We start from the raw sequence: 19,162 nt of genomic DNA, 5'->3' as shown, positions 1-19,162 counted from the left end.
TTGACTCGAACAATGCAGAGATTGGGGCACTGACCTTCTGCACAGTTGAAAATCCATGTATATGTTTACAGTCTGCCTTCTGTATTCCTGGTTCCACACCCACAGACTCAGCCAACCCAGGATCTTATGGTAGTGTAGTACATATTTATTGAAAAATAATCTGTGTATATGCAGACCTGAATAGTTCAAACCCATGTTGTTCAAGGATCAACTGTATTTCACCATTTTACATAAAGGACTCGAGTATCTGAGGATTTTGGTATCCATGGGGGCCCTGGAAACAATCTTGTGGATACCAAGGGCCTTTATAATGACTTTATGAGAAGAAGAATCACCTAGAAGATTTGGGTTACCCATTAAAGGCAAACGGCTCATTAAACTAAGATGCTTGCTAGGGATAAGAAGGTCTGGAATGAGCACTGGAGAAGAGAGGTCATAAACAATAACCACTACGACCAGCTAGGGCACCGACAACAATAACCTGAACCTAGAATTCTTTGCCTGCTTCTAGGCTGTAATGACCAGTCTCTTTACACGACCAAATTCTCTGTGAAATCAGCATTATAAAAATGTAAATATATCCTTCTCATCCTTTAGCCTGGATCACAATAGAAAAAAGAAGAAAAGAAAAAAAGACTAAATATCACTCAAGATCGTAGTGAATAACAGTCCTAGGCGTGGCTGGAAAAAAATGGGGTAGTTGTTGAAGACCATCTAAGATATTCTTCAGGGTTTTTTTGATGATAAATGACAGAAATCTAACCTGCGATAACGTGAAAATGAGAGAGAGAGATAGAGCAGAGAGGAGAGAGACTGATTATTGATTGATTCCAGGAGGTAAGACAAGAATGAGTTTATTTCTTATTTCACTCTGGATTCATGTCTATTTCCAGCCCTGGCTCACGTTCTTATGACACTAAGAGCTAAGTGGAACGGGCACTTTTCCTTGGGGTCATTTTAATCATTCCTATGTCCCCAAAGATTCCCTATCAAGTTTCTTACAGTGACAGAAGGATTCACCTAATACTACGTATCTAGTTCCCCATTCGATCAGCTTTAACAAAACAGACTCGTCTGTTTCTGATTTCTCCTGTTAAATATAAATTGAAAACATATACTTAAAAATTCATTTGCTGCTGCAAGTCTTAAACAGGGCTTATGAGCACCAACTAAAACAAAATCATAACTAGAAGGAAAACACTGATGCAAAAGAATTTTTGAATTATGTCTGAATTTTCGATAGCAAAGATGATATCATATATTTTCATAATTTTTATTTATACATACTTTGCAAACAATCTGTGTAGTATCTGCTTTTCAAATAGAATACTTGAAAGAGCCGTTTTCATTTATAATTTCTAATCACTAGATATTATATGTGTTAAAAGTTTCCTTTCTTATTCAGCAGAATTAAAATATATTTAACTTTAGCATGAGCAATGTTTCTAGAAAGAATCATGAGTAGATATAAGAAAATATATTTAATAAAGATCATAAATATTTTGGTACCTCAGTATTAGCATTTACTATTCCTAATATTACATTAATTTAGGAGAGAATAGAGTAATTTATATGCTCCATTTAATTCAACATTAAAACCTACATTTATGCCATGAATTATTTCATAGTTAAGCAACAGTCAGTTTTAACTATGCCATGGTTTTACTGACAGCTTCCTTAGTTTAATAAAAGAATAGATTCGATTCCTTAACCGCTTTTGGCTTTTCGCTTTTCGATTCCTTAGCTTTGCCCGGAAACAAGACTGCATCTTTGCCCTTTGTCGACATTGTTGCCTAAGCTCATTATCATGTGAATATCTGGTTATTGTTTTGTAAATGTTCATTTTTTTCAGAGGCTCACCGTTTGTTTTTTTTTTTTTTCTTTCTCAGCAGCCGACTTTACACTAGCCACACTCATTATCATCATGTGTCAGAACTGCTCTTCCTCTGCCTTTGCTGCTTTGAAAATTAATGCACTGTTATTTTTTGAATACTGCATAAGCTGCTTACGAGTACATTATGCTATCAAGCAAGCACGTGCAGAAAGGCTTCCTAAACTGTTATTCTTCCAATGAAAATACAGCTGGTTCTGCTTGAAAGGCACATCCTTTCACCTGCAAATGGACCTGCTCCTACACTTACTCCTCAGTTCACTGTCTTCCATTTGTGTCTGGAAATCTTTAATTGCCTTTAATTAGAAAAAAGTAAATTCACTGCTTTAGTCTTGCAAATACATTCAATCATAATTCTGTCTGGGATGAATACCAAGTTCTATTCACTGTCTGATCTCTATAACAAAGATATATAATTTATTGTCCATTTATATAGACCACATCAATTAAGATACAATAGAAAAGCAAAGAGATAAGAGTCAAAATATTTGAAAAGAAAAATTTGCAATCTAAATTTAATTACTCAAATGAATTATTGAAGATGAGCTATTTACAGCATGCCCAAAATACTGACAAATAACAAAATTTGCCAATCAACAATAAAGACTTTTATGTTTCCTTCAAAATTTTTTGGAATTATTTCTCATCAAGTGCTTCAAATCCCTGTTCCCTTCCTCAAAAAGCAAAAGACTATTTGGAATCTGATTTTTCTCATATTACCAAAATTACATGTAAAAGAATAATATAATTTAGCATATAAAGTAATGCTCCAACTACATTTATAGGAACACAATTTTTAGCTACTATTTTACAAACTACAAATAACTGTAGAAAACTCTTTGCAAAAGCAAGAGTCAACAGTCTATAGCAAGCTCAGGTGGCTATGTTAGTAAACAAAAAGCCTGCATTTTGATAGCTGCAAGATGAATAAAATCGCACATGGCATGGTCACAGGCAAAATATAATTAAAATGTTAATCAATCAGGCTGATAAAAAGAAAATTACTACAAAACCCAAAACACAATAAAAAATACAGATCTAATGGATTCTCACCAGCTTTTATAGATAATACCTCTATAAATATAAATAAATACAAAAGTAAACTTTTATATTTAGCCAAGTCATACAAAATGATGCCACATATTACTTAAAGGAAAAGGGAGGTATTATCTATAAAAGTAAAATTTGAAAAAAGTGTTTTTCTCAAAAGTATTGAATGACATCTGGGGTAAAGAGAGGAAGCTGATAAATTAACCCTCAAAAGCAAAAATCTCACACAAACTTTTAAAATTCTATTAGAGAAGCAACTCAAACAATGATAACTTTTCAATGCTTGAACAGAACAACCTGATATTAACCACATGTTGCAAAGGACACACCATCATTTAACACCACATTAAGTACCAAGAAACAAGTACTTTACTTTGGCTTGCCACAAAGTTAACCCAACAAGCTGCTCATGAGGTTGTCAACTGAAATAAATGTACAGCCTAAAAGTTGAGAGTTATGTTTTATTTGGCGGGAGGACTTGTGCCGGGATGACAGCCTCTCAGATGGCTCTGAGGGGCTGCTCCGAAGAGGTAGGGGAGGAGCTAGGATACACAGGAGCTTTACAACAGAGACCAGGTAGTTGGAACAATAAAAGATTGCTTGTTAACTAAAGAAAACCAGGCAATTCAAGTTAAAGAATTTAGCGCTTTTCTATGTATGGGAGGGAGCAAACATTTGGGCTCTCTGAATTCATTCCTTTGAAAAGCACCTAGCTATCCAGGGCCAGCATCCTGTCCTTTCTTATTCTGAGTCCCCTCAGGGTGCACCATTGTGAGTGGCTGCAGAGGCCCGGCTGCAGGCTTGTCTTCACTGGGTGGGGTGGGGATGGCAGCCACGGATGACTTGATGGTTTCAGCATTCTTTGTTTACTGATATGGTTTACAGTATTTTTCATTCACAAGGTATAAATTAATTTCCCAGAAAATTATATTAAAAATGCTAACCAAACAATAACTTACATATGGAGGTGTAGGGAAGCAAAACTTGCCACCCCAAAATGTCTCTTTGGCATGCAGATTATGTCAAATTGAAAACAACCAAGGCTCAAAAGACCCAGGAAGAAACTCTGACCTTCTCCTGCCTAAAAAATAAATTTTAGGTAGAGAACTTGTTCCAAGAATAGAGCTATCACCAGAGATAGCTGCAAAGATTACCAGCTGGGCTGGGTGTAGAGGGTGAAGCTCCACAACTCCGTGTCCCCTTGTCTCTGCGTGGCCCCAGCAAACATTTGTTTACCAAACATTCACTTTCCCATCTTTATGTGATTTGCCTTCCTCTCTTTTGAAATCCCAAACCACTGTCCCCCAAATCCTCCTTATATATAGCTGAAAATTGTATTTAAAGGGGGGACTTCAGCCATTTTAGTGAGTTACTCATTTTTTTTCCCCATGGATAGAAGTTATCAACCTTTGGTTTGATTTTCTTCTGTTCATCTGTCTCATATCAATTTAATTCTTAGACCAGCCAGAAGAACCTAGAAGGGCAGAGAAAGTTTCTTCTTCCCAACAGAAGAAAATGTAGTTAAGTATAAGATATTATAAAGTGTATCAATCTTTAGTTTGCGCTTAGCTCCCCACCTCAAAAAATCAACAAACTTTTTTTTTTTAAGTAGAAAAGTTCCCTTGGGGATACAGAGGTAAACTCAGAGGGAAATAACAAGAAATATCACACAGAAAATAAAACACAAAGGGCAGAAAAGTTAAATAACAGCATATTTCAATAAGTTTATAAGTTAAAGATACTGCTTATTATTTCAAGAGAAATTATAAAATAATTAAGCTTAATATAAATAGAGTACGTTATAGTAAACAGTCTTATGGTTACTGGGGGAAAAGGGGTCAGAAGGGATAAATCTGGGAGTTTGAGATTTGTAAATGAAAACCACTATATATAAAAATAGACAAAAAACAAATTTATTCTGTATAGTACAGGTAACTATATTCAATATCTTGTAATAACCTTTAGTGAAAAAGAATATGAAAATGAATATAGGTGCATGACTGGGACATGACGCTGTACACCAGAGATTGACACATTGTAACTGAGTGTACTTCAATTACAAACAAACAAAAAAAATAGTAGGTTAAAAAAAGGGGTATATAGAATTTTAATTATCCGAGAATTAGGGAGATTGTTTTATTGATTATGTTAACACATAATTATTAATTACCTTCTATCATTAGGGATGATCATTAGGGATGAAAAAAATTAGACGGAGCTTCTGCCAGCAAAAATGTTCAAATCCCAGTAGATACAAATAAAAATATAAATATTTAAAACAAGGTAGAAAGAAAGTGGCATGCGCAATCAGCAAAGTTAAATGCTAGAAGGACTTCTAGTCCTGAAAACACAGTAGACTGGGCTGCAGTGGGCCCTTCTCTGACACAAGCACATAGAAACAGTAGGGAAAACAATTCTACCAAGCTATAAATAGATGTATGAATACATGTATACATATTTGCATACATGTATATATATTTTTATAATAAAACGTAAGAAATAGAGGAAATGTTCAAATGCTAGAAACAAGGAAAAATCTCAAAGCAAGACAGTTAGTTCCCGCTGATATCCTGGCAGCCCTGCGTATAGTAATGGGGTGGTGGACTAGCCCCCGGTTCAGATGTCGAGAGGCTTGCACATTAGATTTCAAGGCCCAGGCAAGTACAGTGCCACTGTGAGAAATGAGGTGAAACTGAGATACATGGATAAAGCTGAGGTCCTCGAAGGACTGAACAAAACATACAAAGAGGAGAGAAAAATAATCTGCATTTGTTTGGAGAAATAGCAAGGAATCTTTCTGCTTCCTCTAAATTCTGGGTGTGGAGGACAGATGTGTCTCCTGTGAGAAATACAAATCTTAATCCCATCAGACCCAAAACAAGGTGTGAGGTCCAAACTGCAGGATTCCTAGGCCAAGAAATAGTCCAAAATAATGGTCCAAAATCTATAAAATCCCTACTGTCAATAAATAAATAGAACACTGTTCTATAAGAATATTTCACAATTCAGACTTCTGGGACTTTCACAGAGGCAGAAAACAGAAACAAGCAAACCTCTGCTCAAGTTGAGTAAACACATGCATGCACACACACACAGACACTCACACGCACAGACACACGCACAGACACACACACAGACACACACACAGCCAGAACCACAAAGCACAAAGAGGTTGGGGAAAAAAAAGAAAAAAAAGGAAGAAATGGCATGAGGTAGAATAAGCCAATACAACCAATGTGAACGTTGGCACCATAAGAAGAAATAATTAAAAAGGAAAAAAAAAATCTTAAAACATAAAATAGGTGTTTAAAATGATTAAAAAGGAAAAAAATGAAGAAATAGAACAAAAACCAATGATTTTTTTTAAATGATTAAATAGATGAGAGTATGACAAAAAAGATCACGGAACTGATACATCCATGGATGCAAGTTAGATGCAGCAATAAGTAAATGAGAGTGAGAAAAAAAAAAGAATTTGTGAACTCTAATCAAACAGAAGACAGACCTGAGAAATGACATACCCAGAGTAGGACAGAGATCTAAAATAGAAAAGTGATTTTAAGAGATATGGATATTAAATTGTGATGATTCACTTTGTAAATAATAGGAATTCTGGAAGAAGAGATTAGAGAGAAAGAGGGAAATTATTATTAAAAACAAGCAAATCATCCTGTCACTTCACTCTGAGCACAGCGCAGCAGCCAGTGCACCGTGGAGGGAGGTACGGTGGGACCAGGAGTGGGAACAGAGGTATGGAGCCACCAAGGGCCTGAATTAGGAAAAAAAAAAAAAAAAAAAATCAGGAACTGAAGTCCTTCCAGAGCTACAGAGACAAAACTCCTTAGGATGAAGAATCACCCACAAGTCACAAGATTCTCCCCATCTTTTTTTTCTTTTTACTAATAAAAATAAATATTTGCATTAAATTAGAGTTGAAAAATATTTAAGATAAAAAGAAAAATCTTAATGACAGGAAGGAAAAATAATACCTAAAGGAAATGACAATTAGGCTAATGGATGAGTTCTCAAGAAGAAACACCAGGAAAAAATAAATAAATGACATGATATTTTCAAAGTTCTGAATGGATGTAAATACAGACCTAGCATTATGTACAAAGCTAAACTATAACTCAAGTGCAATGTAACCATGTTGTCTTGTAAGCAGAAACAGAGACATTTTGCCCTAACAGATACTTGCATGAAGGCAAAAGAAACAAGGACTATCACCAGCAGGAAGATGTAAAATCCAAGAGGTAGTGGATAGTAAGGACATAAAACATAAAGTTAGATCTAAATAATTATTGGTGATTAAAAACTTCATAATAATAACTATCATAATGGAGTTTGTGCTATTAAAAACAAGAGGGAAAGTAATAAACACAGCATGAACAATAGGAAAAAACTAATCAGATATAAAGAGTTAAAAATCTTTACGTGGTTTAGGATGAGTGAAGGTATTAATACACCTTAGCTTTCACTAAATCAAATATACTAGATAAAATCTGAAGAAATCAAAAAGAAACAATTGAACAAAAAACAAACAAAAAAGAAAATAGAGAAAGAAATGGAAAGCAAAACTTTAAAACTGGAAGAATACTAAAAAATACCGAATTCAAATTTTTTAGGAAAGAAGATTAGGGTAAACATTAGCAAAGAAAAACCACCACAGATAAAAAATGTAAAATAAAATTATGGAAATATATCTAGATTTTTCATGCACAGTAAATGATATAAGATTAAATTTGCTTGCTCAGAAACAAACATTTTTAGTCTATATCAAAATCATAAAATATAATGTTAAAGTCTAGATGAAAGTAAAGGAATAGAAACAAAATATGTCAATCAGAATACTAAACAAAAGAAAGTTACGTACCAATATTAATGTAAGACAAAAAAGACTCTAAGAAAAAACTTAATAGCACTTTTTAAATAAAAAGGCCAGGACTTAATAGAAAAGAGGGAATTATCAGAAATATAAACCAATTTAGAAATGCTATGCAACAAAAACATAGCCTCAAAATAAACAAAGTAAAAAAGGACAAAATTATGAGAATTGACAGTTTCATGGTCTTAGTGAGAATATTTTAATTATTTTTTCTCACAGAATGACAGCTCATACATTCATTTTAAGTACAGAATAGATTTGAACACCACAATTAATATAAGCAGTACCTGCATCCCAATGTTAGAGAATACATATTCCCTTCAAGCACAGACAGATTGTTAACAAAATTGACCACATACTAAGCAATAGAGAAAAGCTTAATATCAAAAACTGACATTACTCTAATAACATTCTCTGAACACACACAACAAAATAAGGTTAAAAATCAACTTGAAATGAAAAATAAGGTTAAAAATCAACTCGGAAACAGTTGACCCTTGAACCACACAGGTTTGAACTGTGTGAGTCCACTTATACACACATTTTTTCCAATAAATACATACAGCACTACACGATCCATGGTTGGTTGAATCCATCAATGCAGAACCATGAATACAAAAGGTCAACTATGGGCCTTGAGCATCCATGGATTTTGGTATCCACACAAGGTCCTAGAACTAACACCTGGCAGATACCAAGGGGTAATCTTGTATAATTCAAGGAAACTAAATAAAACAATAGGGCCAATAATATAATGAAGAAAACTGGTCCATTAAATGAATACATTAGGAAAAAAATCAGGACAATGTAGGATTTATAAAGGTTTCAAAAGCAAATATCAAATCATTCAACTCAAATAATTATAAAACGAGAAAAGTTAAAGAATTACAGTAAAGGCAATGACAGAGACAAGAGTAGGATTATGGAAAAGGAAACAACAGAATCTATAGTAACAAAAGCTGGTCCTTTAAAATATCTAAAAAGTTAGGCAATTCTCAACTAATATTGATAAACTTAAAGAGATATAAAAACTAAATAAACTAAGTAATATTATCAATTAAAATAGAAATGACAGTAAATAATTTTAAAATATTAAGAGAATTTTATGCACAACTATTTATGAATACATTGGATATTTTTCCATCCAACTTTATCACTGAATATGTTACCCAAATTGGCTCAAGAAAATATAGACCTATTAACAGATTAAAAGAAAAAAAAGGTAGTTAAAAGTCTACTCACCTAAAAAGCTCCAGAGATTTTCCTAGGGACTTTTATAAACATTCCAGAGAGTTATATTTCAAAATTTAGATAACCTATCTTGGAGCATATAAAAAGGATAGTTCTCCAATTCATAACTAAAACTGAACAAAAATGGTAACAGAATGGAAAGATATATGCCAATTTCGTGCATAAAGAAGGATGTTAAAAAATCTTATAGAAACTATTAGTAAGCTGATTTCAGCTGTGTGTTTAAAAAAAGCAAGACAAAGTAGGATTTATATTAGTAATATAAGGATAATTTAACATTAGAAAGTCTATAAATACAATTTGCCAAAATAACAAAAATATCCTTCCAATATATACAGAAAAAATTCAATATATTTTATTATTTTAAAAAAGGAAAACAATCTCAGCAAAATAAGAAAAAAAGGGAATTTCCTTAGTCCAACAAGTATGTGCCAAAATCCTAGAGTTACACTTTACATAATGGCAAAATAATCAAAGCATTTTCTTAGAAGTCAGGAATTTATATCCACTACTTGAAAAACACAATGTAACAAGATATAAAAGATAAAACACAAAGAATAAATTTTTAAAAATTATATCTATTAGAAAATCAAGAGAAATTATGAATTATTGCAACTAATAAGAAAATGCAGTCAGGTAACTTAATACAAGACAATAATTAAAATTCAGTGGCATGTTTATATAGCAGCAAGAACCAACTACAAAATAGAATTTTATAAGATCAACTCACAATAATAACAAAAAATTAAGGTATGTATCACTTATGTTTAAGTCAAAATTTTACAAAGAAAATAATAAAAACTTACTGAATATACCAGCCATATGATCATTTCAAAAGATAAAATCAATATGAATTTTGACATATAAAGACGTAAATTCTCCCCAAAGTAATATATAAATCCAGTGGAATTCAAATTTGATTACCAATGGCCTAGTTCAGGACCATAAAAGTTAATTTTAAAATTCATGAGGGGAGCAGCCAAGATGGCGGAGTAGAAGGCTGCTCCTAGCTCACCCTTTCCCGTGAGTACACCCACGGAGACATCCACAGACCCACCCATTCTCTCAGAACACCTGCTGAACTATGACAGAACAGCGCCTTCTTCAGAAGACAAAAATACCTCACAAATCTGGTAGGAGAAAAAAAAGAAGAAGAAGAAAAGGGAAATTAGTGTGGGACCTGTCTTGCAGGGAGGAAGCACAAAAAGAGGAATAGTGTTCTTACACTGGAACTCATCTTAGTGAAACTGCAGAAATCCAAAGACAGAGAAAGTCTTAAAACGGGGAAGGAAATGATTATTTTCAAAGAAGGAACATTTAGATTGACTTCCTAGGAGCAAAAATGATAGCCAAAATCCAATGGAGTGATATTTTCATGTGTTGAAAGAATCCACAATGAAATAAAACCTCCCAAATGAGAATTCTATAACCAAAGAAAACACATTTCAGAAATAATGGTAGGTCCAGATCATAAAATAAAGAGAATTTGCCACAAGCAGGCATATCTCCTAGGAAATTCTTTAAAAAGTCCATCAGGCACAAAGAAAATGATTTCAGATAGGTCTGGGATGTAAAAGAGAATTAGGCATGGAGGAAGTAGTAATACATATACAATTATAAATAGATATTTGCTGAATAAATTATAATAATAACATTTTAGGACTTTTAAAAATTAGAAAGAATTAAGAAATACGAGAATCTATTTAGGTCTTTGTATTTCTAAATTAGGGGCAGAGGATCTTCAGACACTCCTGACAACCATAGTGCTACTATCCTGTCAATTCTATGAACTCAGATCTTGTGATTCAATTACCTTTGCACCTGCCAGTACCTAATAAAGTCTTTGGCCCCAGGGAAGCAGTATAGTGAAGGGATTCTGGGGTCAATTTCTTAGAATGGAGTCCTGGCTCTACCTCTTACCAAACGTAGAACCTGGAGAAAATTCTTTAATCCGTCTGTGGTGAGTTTTCCTGATCTGTAATAAATGAAGCTAACAATCGTTCCTATTTCATAGGACTGCTAGGAGGATTAAATAAGATGTGTCTGGCACAAGATGCAGTAAACAATCATAGTTACTGGGGGAAAAGGGGTGGGAAGGGATAAATTTGGGAGTTTGAGATTTGCAACTATTAAGTACTATGTATAAAAATAGATTAAAAAACCAAATTTATTTTGTATAGCACAGGGAACTATGTTCAATATCTTGTAATAGCCTTTAATGAAAAAGAATATGAAAACAAATATATGCATATATAGATATATGACTGGGACATTATGCTATATACCAGAAATTGACACATTGTAACTGACTATACTTCAAAAGAAGATGCCTAATAATATTAAGCTACTTCTTTTTTTATTGAAGTAGTTACAATGTGTCAGTTTCTAGTGTACAGCACAATGTCCCAGGCATGTATATAAATACATATATTTGTTTTTGTTTTCTTTTTATTAAAGGTTATTACAAGATATTAAACATAGTCCCCTGTGCTATACAGAAGAAATTTTTTTTAATCTATTTTTATTTATAGAGGCTAACATTTGTAAATCTCAAACTCCCAAATGTATCCCTTCCCATCGCCTTTCCCCGGTAACCATTAAATTGTTTACTGTGTCTGTGAGTCTGTTTCTGTTACTTCTATTATATGAAAAAATAGGAATTTACAAGTAAATTAGTTGTAATTTTTATGACTTACCTGGCACATGTAAACATTATTTGGTCTGTATATTTAATAACATCTGTTTATAAATTATCTTACTTACATTAAGTTTTAAAAATTCTTTTCTTTTACAATTTTGAAATAATTTATTTTTAGAACAATACATATAATATTAACCAACCTCACACCATCTATTTTAAAATACTATTTCTGAAGAAAAGATAAGGCTCAAACCAATTTATTTCCCCTTGTAGTCAGCAATGTCAGAATACTTAGTTTTTCTTAGTAGTTGCCTTCAAAGTGAGAAGGTATTTCATCTCAGTTCACTACACATTTCAAGATCATGCTACAATAATGAGCACAGTGTCCATTTCATGTGAAGATTCTGTGTCTACAAGGTGTTCCCAGGCACGGTGTCAGCCCACTGATACCCACCTGAGCAGCCTATTGTGAAGAAGGCTTTTATGAAAGCCATTCATCATTGTCATTTACTACATAATTGAAAAGGCAAAACTTCTGATGAAAGATAAATATTAAACAGTGATGTTGAAATCATCATTCAAAAATGGCACTGGTTCTGGCAAATGTTGTTACTGACTGACCATACAGAAATTACATAGATGAGGTTTAGTAACATGGGCACACTGAGCACGTACAATGCTATTCTTCTTTGTGAAAGTTTACCAGCAATCTAAATTAGCCTACTACTAACTTTAACACTGAAAAAAAATTGATACTGTTTATTTGCTATCTGCACTTCTTTTTTTTTTACCATCAATATCAAAATACCTTCTCAAGATAATTCTAGCTGCTTTATTATCCCTTCCTCACATTTTGGATCATATCTGGGAAACATGTACACAGAACTCCATCTAAGGAAAACAGTGTCGGTGGTAGACGCTCTACCATCATTAGTATGAGTTCAGACTCAAACTTTGACGCAGAAAATCAGAAAAAAAAATCCTTCCTTGAGAAAATCCTTGAATTGGTCAATATTTTAATTAATTAACTAACTAATTAATATCTTTTCTATTTCATTTTTCTCTGCCTTTATAAAAATCTCATATATTACTACATTTTATAGTATATACATGAAAATCTAAACACTGACATGCATTATCCTTAGAAAGAGTAAACAATAGTGTACCTTCATTATTTTACTTTTAATATATTTCGTTGGACCATGATTACTGTATCTGCAAAGTACACCCAGGATAACTCACAGCCATGCAACACTCTAGTTTACAAACTGCTCTAACACTTTCCACGGACCTCATAAGAACCCTGTGAGACAGGCAGATCTTGTGCCTGCTTCTATTTTCAAGAGGAAGTAAAACAGGAAAGACAACTTTGTATGGGAGCATGATGCATAACACAGCACCCTCAGAACAATTTAGTATAAGAAGAGGGCTTAGAGTTTATAATTATATAACTTTCTGTCTTTGTCTTCCTTGGCTCTAATAAATAGAAACAGAACAAATAAAAGGAAAGATAAGCAATGTTTACAGAACAGATTTCAGATTTTTTGTATGTCTGTTCTCCAAAATTGATTATTAGATAAAATTCCATTTTCATAAAAATCTTAGCAAATGCTTTACTTTTTTGTAGGAAAAATTCATCAGTGATGACAGAAATCAGAACAGTGGTTGCAGATGGAGGGTGGGTAGGGACTTACTGGAAGTAGATATGAAGAACTATCTAAGAAGATGGAAATGTTCTATATTTTGATTGGCATATGTGGTTACATGGATAGATACACTTGTCAAAATTCTAAGAATTGTTTATTCAAGAGCTGGATGTGGGTTGATCCCCAATATGGTTACTCTTTATTTATGTGGTTAGCACATCTCATTTGATCAGACTTCAATCTGGTAAATCAGTCTTTCTGTTTAAAAACATACATAATCTAACAACCTACACTATTCATTCATATGACATCCTATAAGTTAAGGAAGGAAGGTTCATGAAAGAAGTAAAATTTCATAAGCTTTTTCATAAGAAATTAATATAGTCAGAAATACTGCTTTTTAATTTGCACTTACCTATCAGTCAGGTAAGTCAGATCTTTTCATGAAACTCTTGATTTCGTTTTTATACTAATAGTTGTTCTGCTTTGTTTTTGTTTATTTGGGTATTTAGATTTCCTCTTTTATGAATTGCCTCCTCATATTTTTTGCCCATTTTACTATTGGGTGTCCAGACTATTTTATTTATTTATAGTAGGGCTTTTTTTCCCCACATGCAAATTTTTAATTGGTTATATGTTTGAAATATCTTTCACTTTGCATCTCCTTTGTTTTGCGGAAATAGCTTTTCCTTTATGGAGTGTTCCTTATGTATCATATTTATGAAACAGGTATACACTTTATTGGTATCAATTACTTCTGCTTCTTTTCTGACTTGTAACTTCTTTGTTCATCCTTCAGTTATTTAGAAGAGGTTGGTTAAGCTAATTATTATTTTATTTAATTTCCAAAGGAGTGGGAACAGGTGGGGATGGAACGGAATATGTAAAATCAAAGGGCAGGGGGATGGGAGAAGGGAAGTTACCTTTTTTGCTTCTAACTGATTTCTAATTTACCGCATTTTGTTCAAAGTTGTGCTTGTGGGATGTTGATTCTTTAAACTGAGGGGTTTGTGACATAGTACGTAGATGATTTTTTTGTAAATTTGTGTTGGACTTCATGCAGCCTTGAAAAGCTTGGGTGGGAAATCCCCCATGTAGAGCATAGCCTAAAATAGCTTCCTGTGATCCTTCTGTGCTGATTAGTGAATATTTCTCTTGTTCACCATTTTACTAAGATAAAATATTAACAGAGAATTTTGAAGTTATCAAATTATTGTCATTAAGTGTCAACAGAATTAAAAGATTTAACATGGGTTAAAAAGAAATAATTAAATAGATAATATTAAAAATACTGACAGTACACACGCATCTAGCCTTAAGAATAACAATAAAAGTTATTTTTGCTTTTACTAAGTTAATAAAAACTGTAAGAGCTTTGAAAATAATCACAAGTACAAAATGTGTATTTCTTTACAGGTGAAAAGGGCTGCACTTATTTTTGCTCCTTAAAAACACTATACAGTCCTTCGTTATTCATATTCTGTACATCAAATGTGTTAGAGAAAAGTTATTTTCTTAATATCACACATAATTACTTTTTCTTCATCTTAATTCACAAGAATGTATCAGAGGGAATTCATTGCTTACCAATTTGCTTTCTGTACTGATCAACAGGAAGTTTTATAGTGGAGGCATCTTTTCTACCCATCTTTGATCTCCAAAATGCCTGCTGCAAAGAAAGAAAATAATTATGATGAAGCCCTAAAAAATCAAAAGGACTATCTATGAACTTCTGGAATAATTTATTCCATAAAATCCATTTTTAAAGCAATGGGTATAAATGCCTTTGAGTTATTCCCAGTAGATATCAGTAAAGAATGCAAAATTCTTTCAAATAAACTATCAAGGATACAATTGCTGGTAATTAAATTTCCCAATTATTTGTTCGTGGTAACATTCATTTTATTAAGTGCTATCAGTGCTCAATTAAACCACACTGTTTCAGAGCTGAAGACCGTATTTATGGTGAGGGATTTAGCTATTTTGGTGAGTCACTCGGTTTTCCTGGTTCTCTCCCACATACACATGTGATTAAACTTCTGTTTGATTTTCTCTGTTAATCTGTCTCATGTCAGTTTAATTCTTAGACCACCCAGAAGAACATATAAAGGTGGAGGAAATTTTCTCCTCCCCTATACTACATTATATCCAGTGTTCAAATTAATCCACAATACATCTTTCAAATCCTATTATTTTTCAAATACTGAATTTAAATATTATAGCAGACTGCAATCTACTAACTAAAATCCATCTTCTCCTTTTCTTTCTGATGCTGTATGTCCTAGACTCAAATCAAACATTTAACTGAATTCTTGTCGACAGAATATGAACGGTAGAGATGCACTACTTCCAGACCTGAACGGTAAAAATCTCCTTTGTTGAATCTCATGTTCTTCTCCCATTTTCAATGGGCTAGAATAGAAAGAATCCCCAGACAAACCCTCAGGGTCTATTTGTAGAAACCCAGAACGTTGGCCTGCCTGGGGTAGAGGAGGGCAGTCTCTCTAACTTATTTACCATCATAGTACTCTACTGAAAAAGGAATGAAATTCTGTTCTGACCGAATCATTTTATGTTGATTGGGGTCAATTTATTACAGACTTAAGTATTCCCCAGAGTGGTGCCTGGAAGTTGTTCCTTATTGCTTCTAAGAAGGAGCTACAAGATAAATATGAGGACAAGAACTGGCCAGTTCACAAGAAAAACTATGAAGGAATAGAGAGCCCAGTAATTTGACAACAAGGTTGGAAAAGCCAACTTCTAAAAGCCAAATAGCAGGTTAAAAAAGTTAAAAAGGACTTTGAGGAACAAATACTCATTAAGATATCTCAGTTAAAAAAGAGAGAGAGAGAGAGAAAAAGTGACAAAGAGCAGATTAAATATGTTTCTCTCTAAGCTCAACCCCCGGTTTCAGCCCCACTAGAGGCAGCCACGGTATGAAGAGAGAAGCACAGGATATGTGAAGTACAGAAAGAAAGCAGACGTGAGAACTGTGTCTAGCAAAGAAATCGCAGTGTGATTGCTGGCACGTGGAACTAACTAGAAATGGTAAGAAGGTTACTAAAATCTGAGGGAACCATATTTACAGGGAAATCAGAAACTTTGTCTTAAAAAGTCTCTGAATAAAAACCAATTCCTGAGCTTCTAAACTTAAATCAGCCGAGTATGGCTCCCAAGGAAGGCAAACTCTTTAGATCGATAGCATTCACTTCCTATGTGGGCAGGAAGGAGAACCATCCAGAAAGCAAAGCCAGGACAAGGGAATTTCTCTAAAAAGACCACTATTAGGGTCTAAGCAAGAAACTTCCACTGTCAGTATAATGGTCCTTCGCAGCAGGTTTCAACATCACAATGGATCGATGACTCCCGTGTGGTTCCCATTCCTCCCACCCTTCTGTTTCTAAATGAGAGTGATCACTGGAGGTATAAAGCAGTTATCCTTTGCTCCACCATTATTTATCAGAGGACTGGTTAGGCTGGGTAACAGCAGGTAAATTTCAGAGTCTGTAAACCCCAAGAAACCACATTCCAGCTTGAGAGGGAGGACTGAATTGGCATGAGAGCCTTGACTTTGAGCCAGATGCAGTAAGCGGGGAACTTTAGGATCTCCCTACTGGGGAGGCAGCAAAAAGGATGTGCATGGTTATTCCATTACCAGAAAGGTGGAGTATAAGAAAAGCTGCTTGCTAAATTTCCTGGTTACACCTGATGACATTTTCCAGCCTCCTTTGCTGCTAGCTGTGGACATGTGACTGAGTTTCAGATAATGGAACACAAGTAAATTAATGTTTGCTACTTCTAGAACCAACCTATAAAAACCTTCCATAGGTACTCATTCATCTGGCTGAACTGGGGATGAGCTCCAGAGTGATGCTGGAAATAATGTGATAAAGACGGCAGGACCTATGACATCCTGGATCCTGAATGACTGCACGGAGGGTAGCTACTCAACTAACTTGTTTCCTCTCTCATACTGCAATGAGAAATAAACTTGAGCTTCTATACATTTTGCATCTGTCAGGTGCAGGAGGCAGTATTACCCTACTTAAAACAAACATGTGTAGATGTCTCCACATAAACTGACGCAGTTATCAAACTGTAACCTTCCTAATGAGCATTATTAACAATCTCAAGTGCTAAAAAATGCATCTGAAATTTGTTCAGACCAAACCATATTGTTTATTTATATATATATGGTCACGCAGAGCAACGCTAACAATGATCCCACCTTATGCCGTAAAAGGCATCCCCAAATAAATCATTTCTATCTATGTATAAGAAAATTATAAATTCGGCTAAAATTTATTTCTATATTCATCATAATTTTCAGATTTAATATTATGGTAACATCTAGGAATGTACGAAGTAAGACAAAAAGTCAAATAAATTAAATCATCTCTCATAAAGCATGTAGTTATTATATCTAAGATAACACATCCTTAAAATTTCAGAATTGAAACCAAGACATCACCTAACCCTATCTTCTCACTTGTTATAATGCAGAACATTCAAAATAATTCTGATAATACAAGCACCATAAATCATGTCAATAGATATATTATAATTTATTCATATAGCAAATATATTTGCATAGTGTTTAGCATTTATTAATTACAGAGAGGAGTCAAGTTATTTTAATCTTGATTGTGTGGCGCTAGAAAAGATATCACTATGTTTTAGGAGAGAAGTTAGTTTAAGTGAATAAATACACAAGATATTATTCCCTCTGCAATTTAGTTTTGGGTTTGTTTGTTTGCTTTTGCCTTTGTGGAACAGCTTAAATGTTTAAAAAGCAAGTTACTAAGGCTACCTACCAAAATAGTCACTCACTAGGCTTCCCCCAATTCTTTCCTGGTCATTTAAACAAACATTAGAATAGAGGTAACACTTCAAAGGCCAATATTTTATTCATTCATTTCCTGCAGTAAATAAAAAAGTCAGGGACTCATAGAGAATATCTTCTCACCAAAGCATATTGGATTTTATTTATTTTAAAATGTATTTTAAATAAACAAAATTATACCCTCCCAAAAAAGCTAAAGAACCTAAAGTTTTATAAGGGCCTACGCTCTACAAATGATATATTTTATCTGTATAACCTGTAAATATATAAACTTTAAGAGAATTTCAACCTAGGAGATACATTAAATAGGAACTAGTTTTAAATGTTTGTTCCTAATTATTTTGGTAATGGGTAATTCCTAGTCAAAATTTCACAAATTTAAACTTTATTTGTATCCTCTTGGAAATCATTATATTCTATTCTGTAAGCAAAATTACATTGTAACAAATATGTTGAAATGAACAAAAAAAAATGCCTAGAGAACACACACTTGCATAAATTTTACTAGTCGCAACAAACACAAGAAGGTGGAAATATTTTATTTTCCCAATAATCACATTGAGGCGATTTTAAATGATCTAAAGAGAAACCCATTTGTGTGTCTGGTGCAAACTGTCAATGCCTCAGACACCTAGAACCTCTAAAATGCTCTGACTTTTCTTTGTTCTTCAAAGCCTTGCAGTAATCATCAGTCATTTCTATTGCTTTGATGGTTACATAGCAAGCTCCCAAGAAATCCAGGGAGACATCAGCACACACAGCCGCAATTTCTAATAAGACAGTTATTTGCATATAAGATCAGCCATAATTTAAAATGTGTTGTGATAGATGTGGAAAGGGAATAACAGATTTATATTAGCATGTACAATACCAAGATTGTTTTCACAATTTAATTCCTTGGAGATTACATCTCATCACCTTCTTTTATAAAGAAGACTGCATTCCCTGAGGAGCT

The 19,162-nt window shown here is 33.6% G+C and overlaps 1 protein-coding gene across 3 annotated transcripts in view; it reads right to left on the bottom strand.

Moving 5' to 3' along the window:
* Positions 1–19,162, bottom strand: part of TRIQK (triple QxxK/R motif containing) — a 79,300-nt gene that overhangs the window by 19,891 nt on the left and 40,247 nt on the right. For 2 of the 3 annotated variants that reach the window (XM_031439309.2, XM_031439310.2), the window contains one exon: positions 14,952–15,033. In XM_031439309.2, coding sequence (XP_031295169.1) covers positions 14,952–15,012 — 61 coding nt within the window. In that variant the 5' untranslated portion in view covers positions 15,013–15,033. The remainder of the gene's footprint in view (positions 1–14,951; positions 15,034–19,162) is intronic. The other variant, XM_010975998.3, reaches the window with a different exon arrangement.

Source organism: Camelus dromedarius, chromosome 20, assembly GCF_036321535.1.
Source record: "Camelus dromedarius isolate mCamDro1 chromosome 20, mCamDro1.pat, whole genome shotgun sequence".
Lineage (NCBI taxonomy): Eukaryota > Metazoa > Chordata > Mammalia > Artiodactyla > Camelidae > Camelus > Camelus dromedarius.
This window is presented reverse-complemented; position numbering and strand designations above follow the sequence as displayed.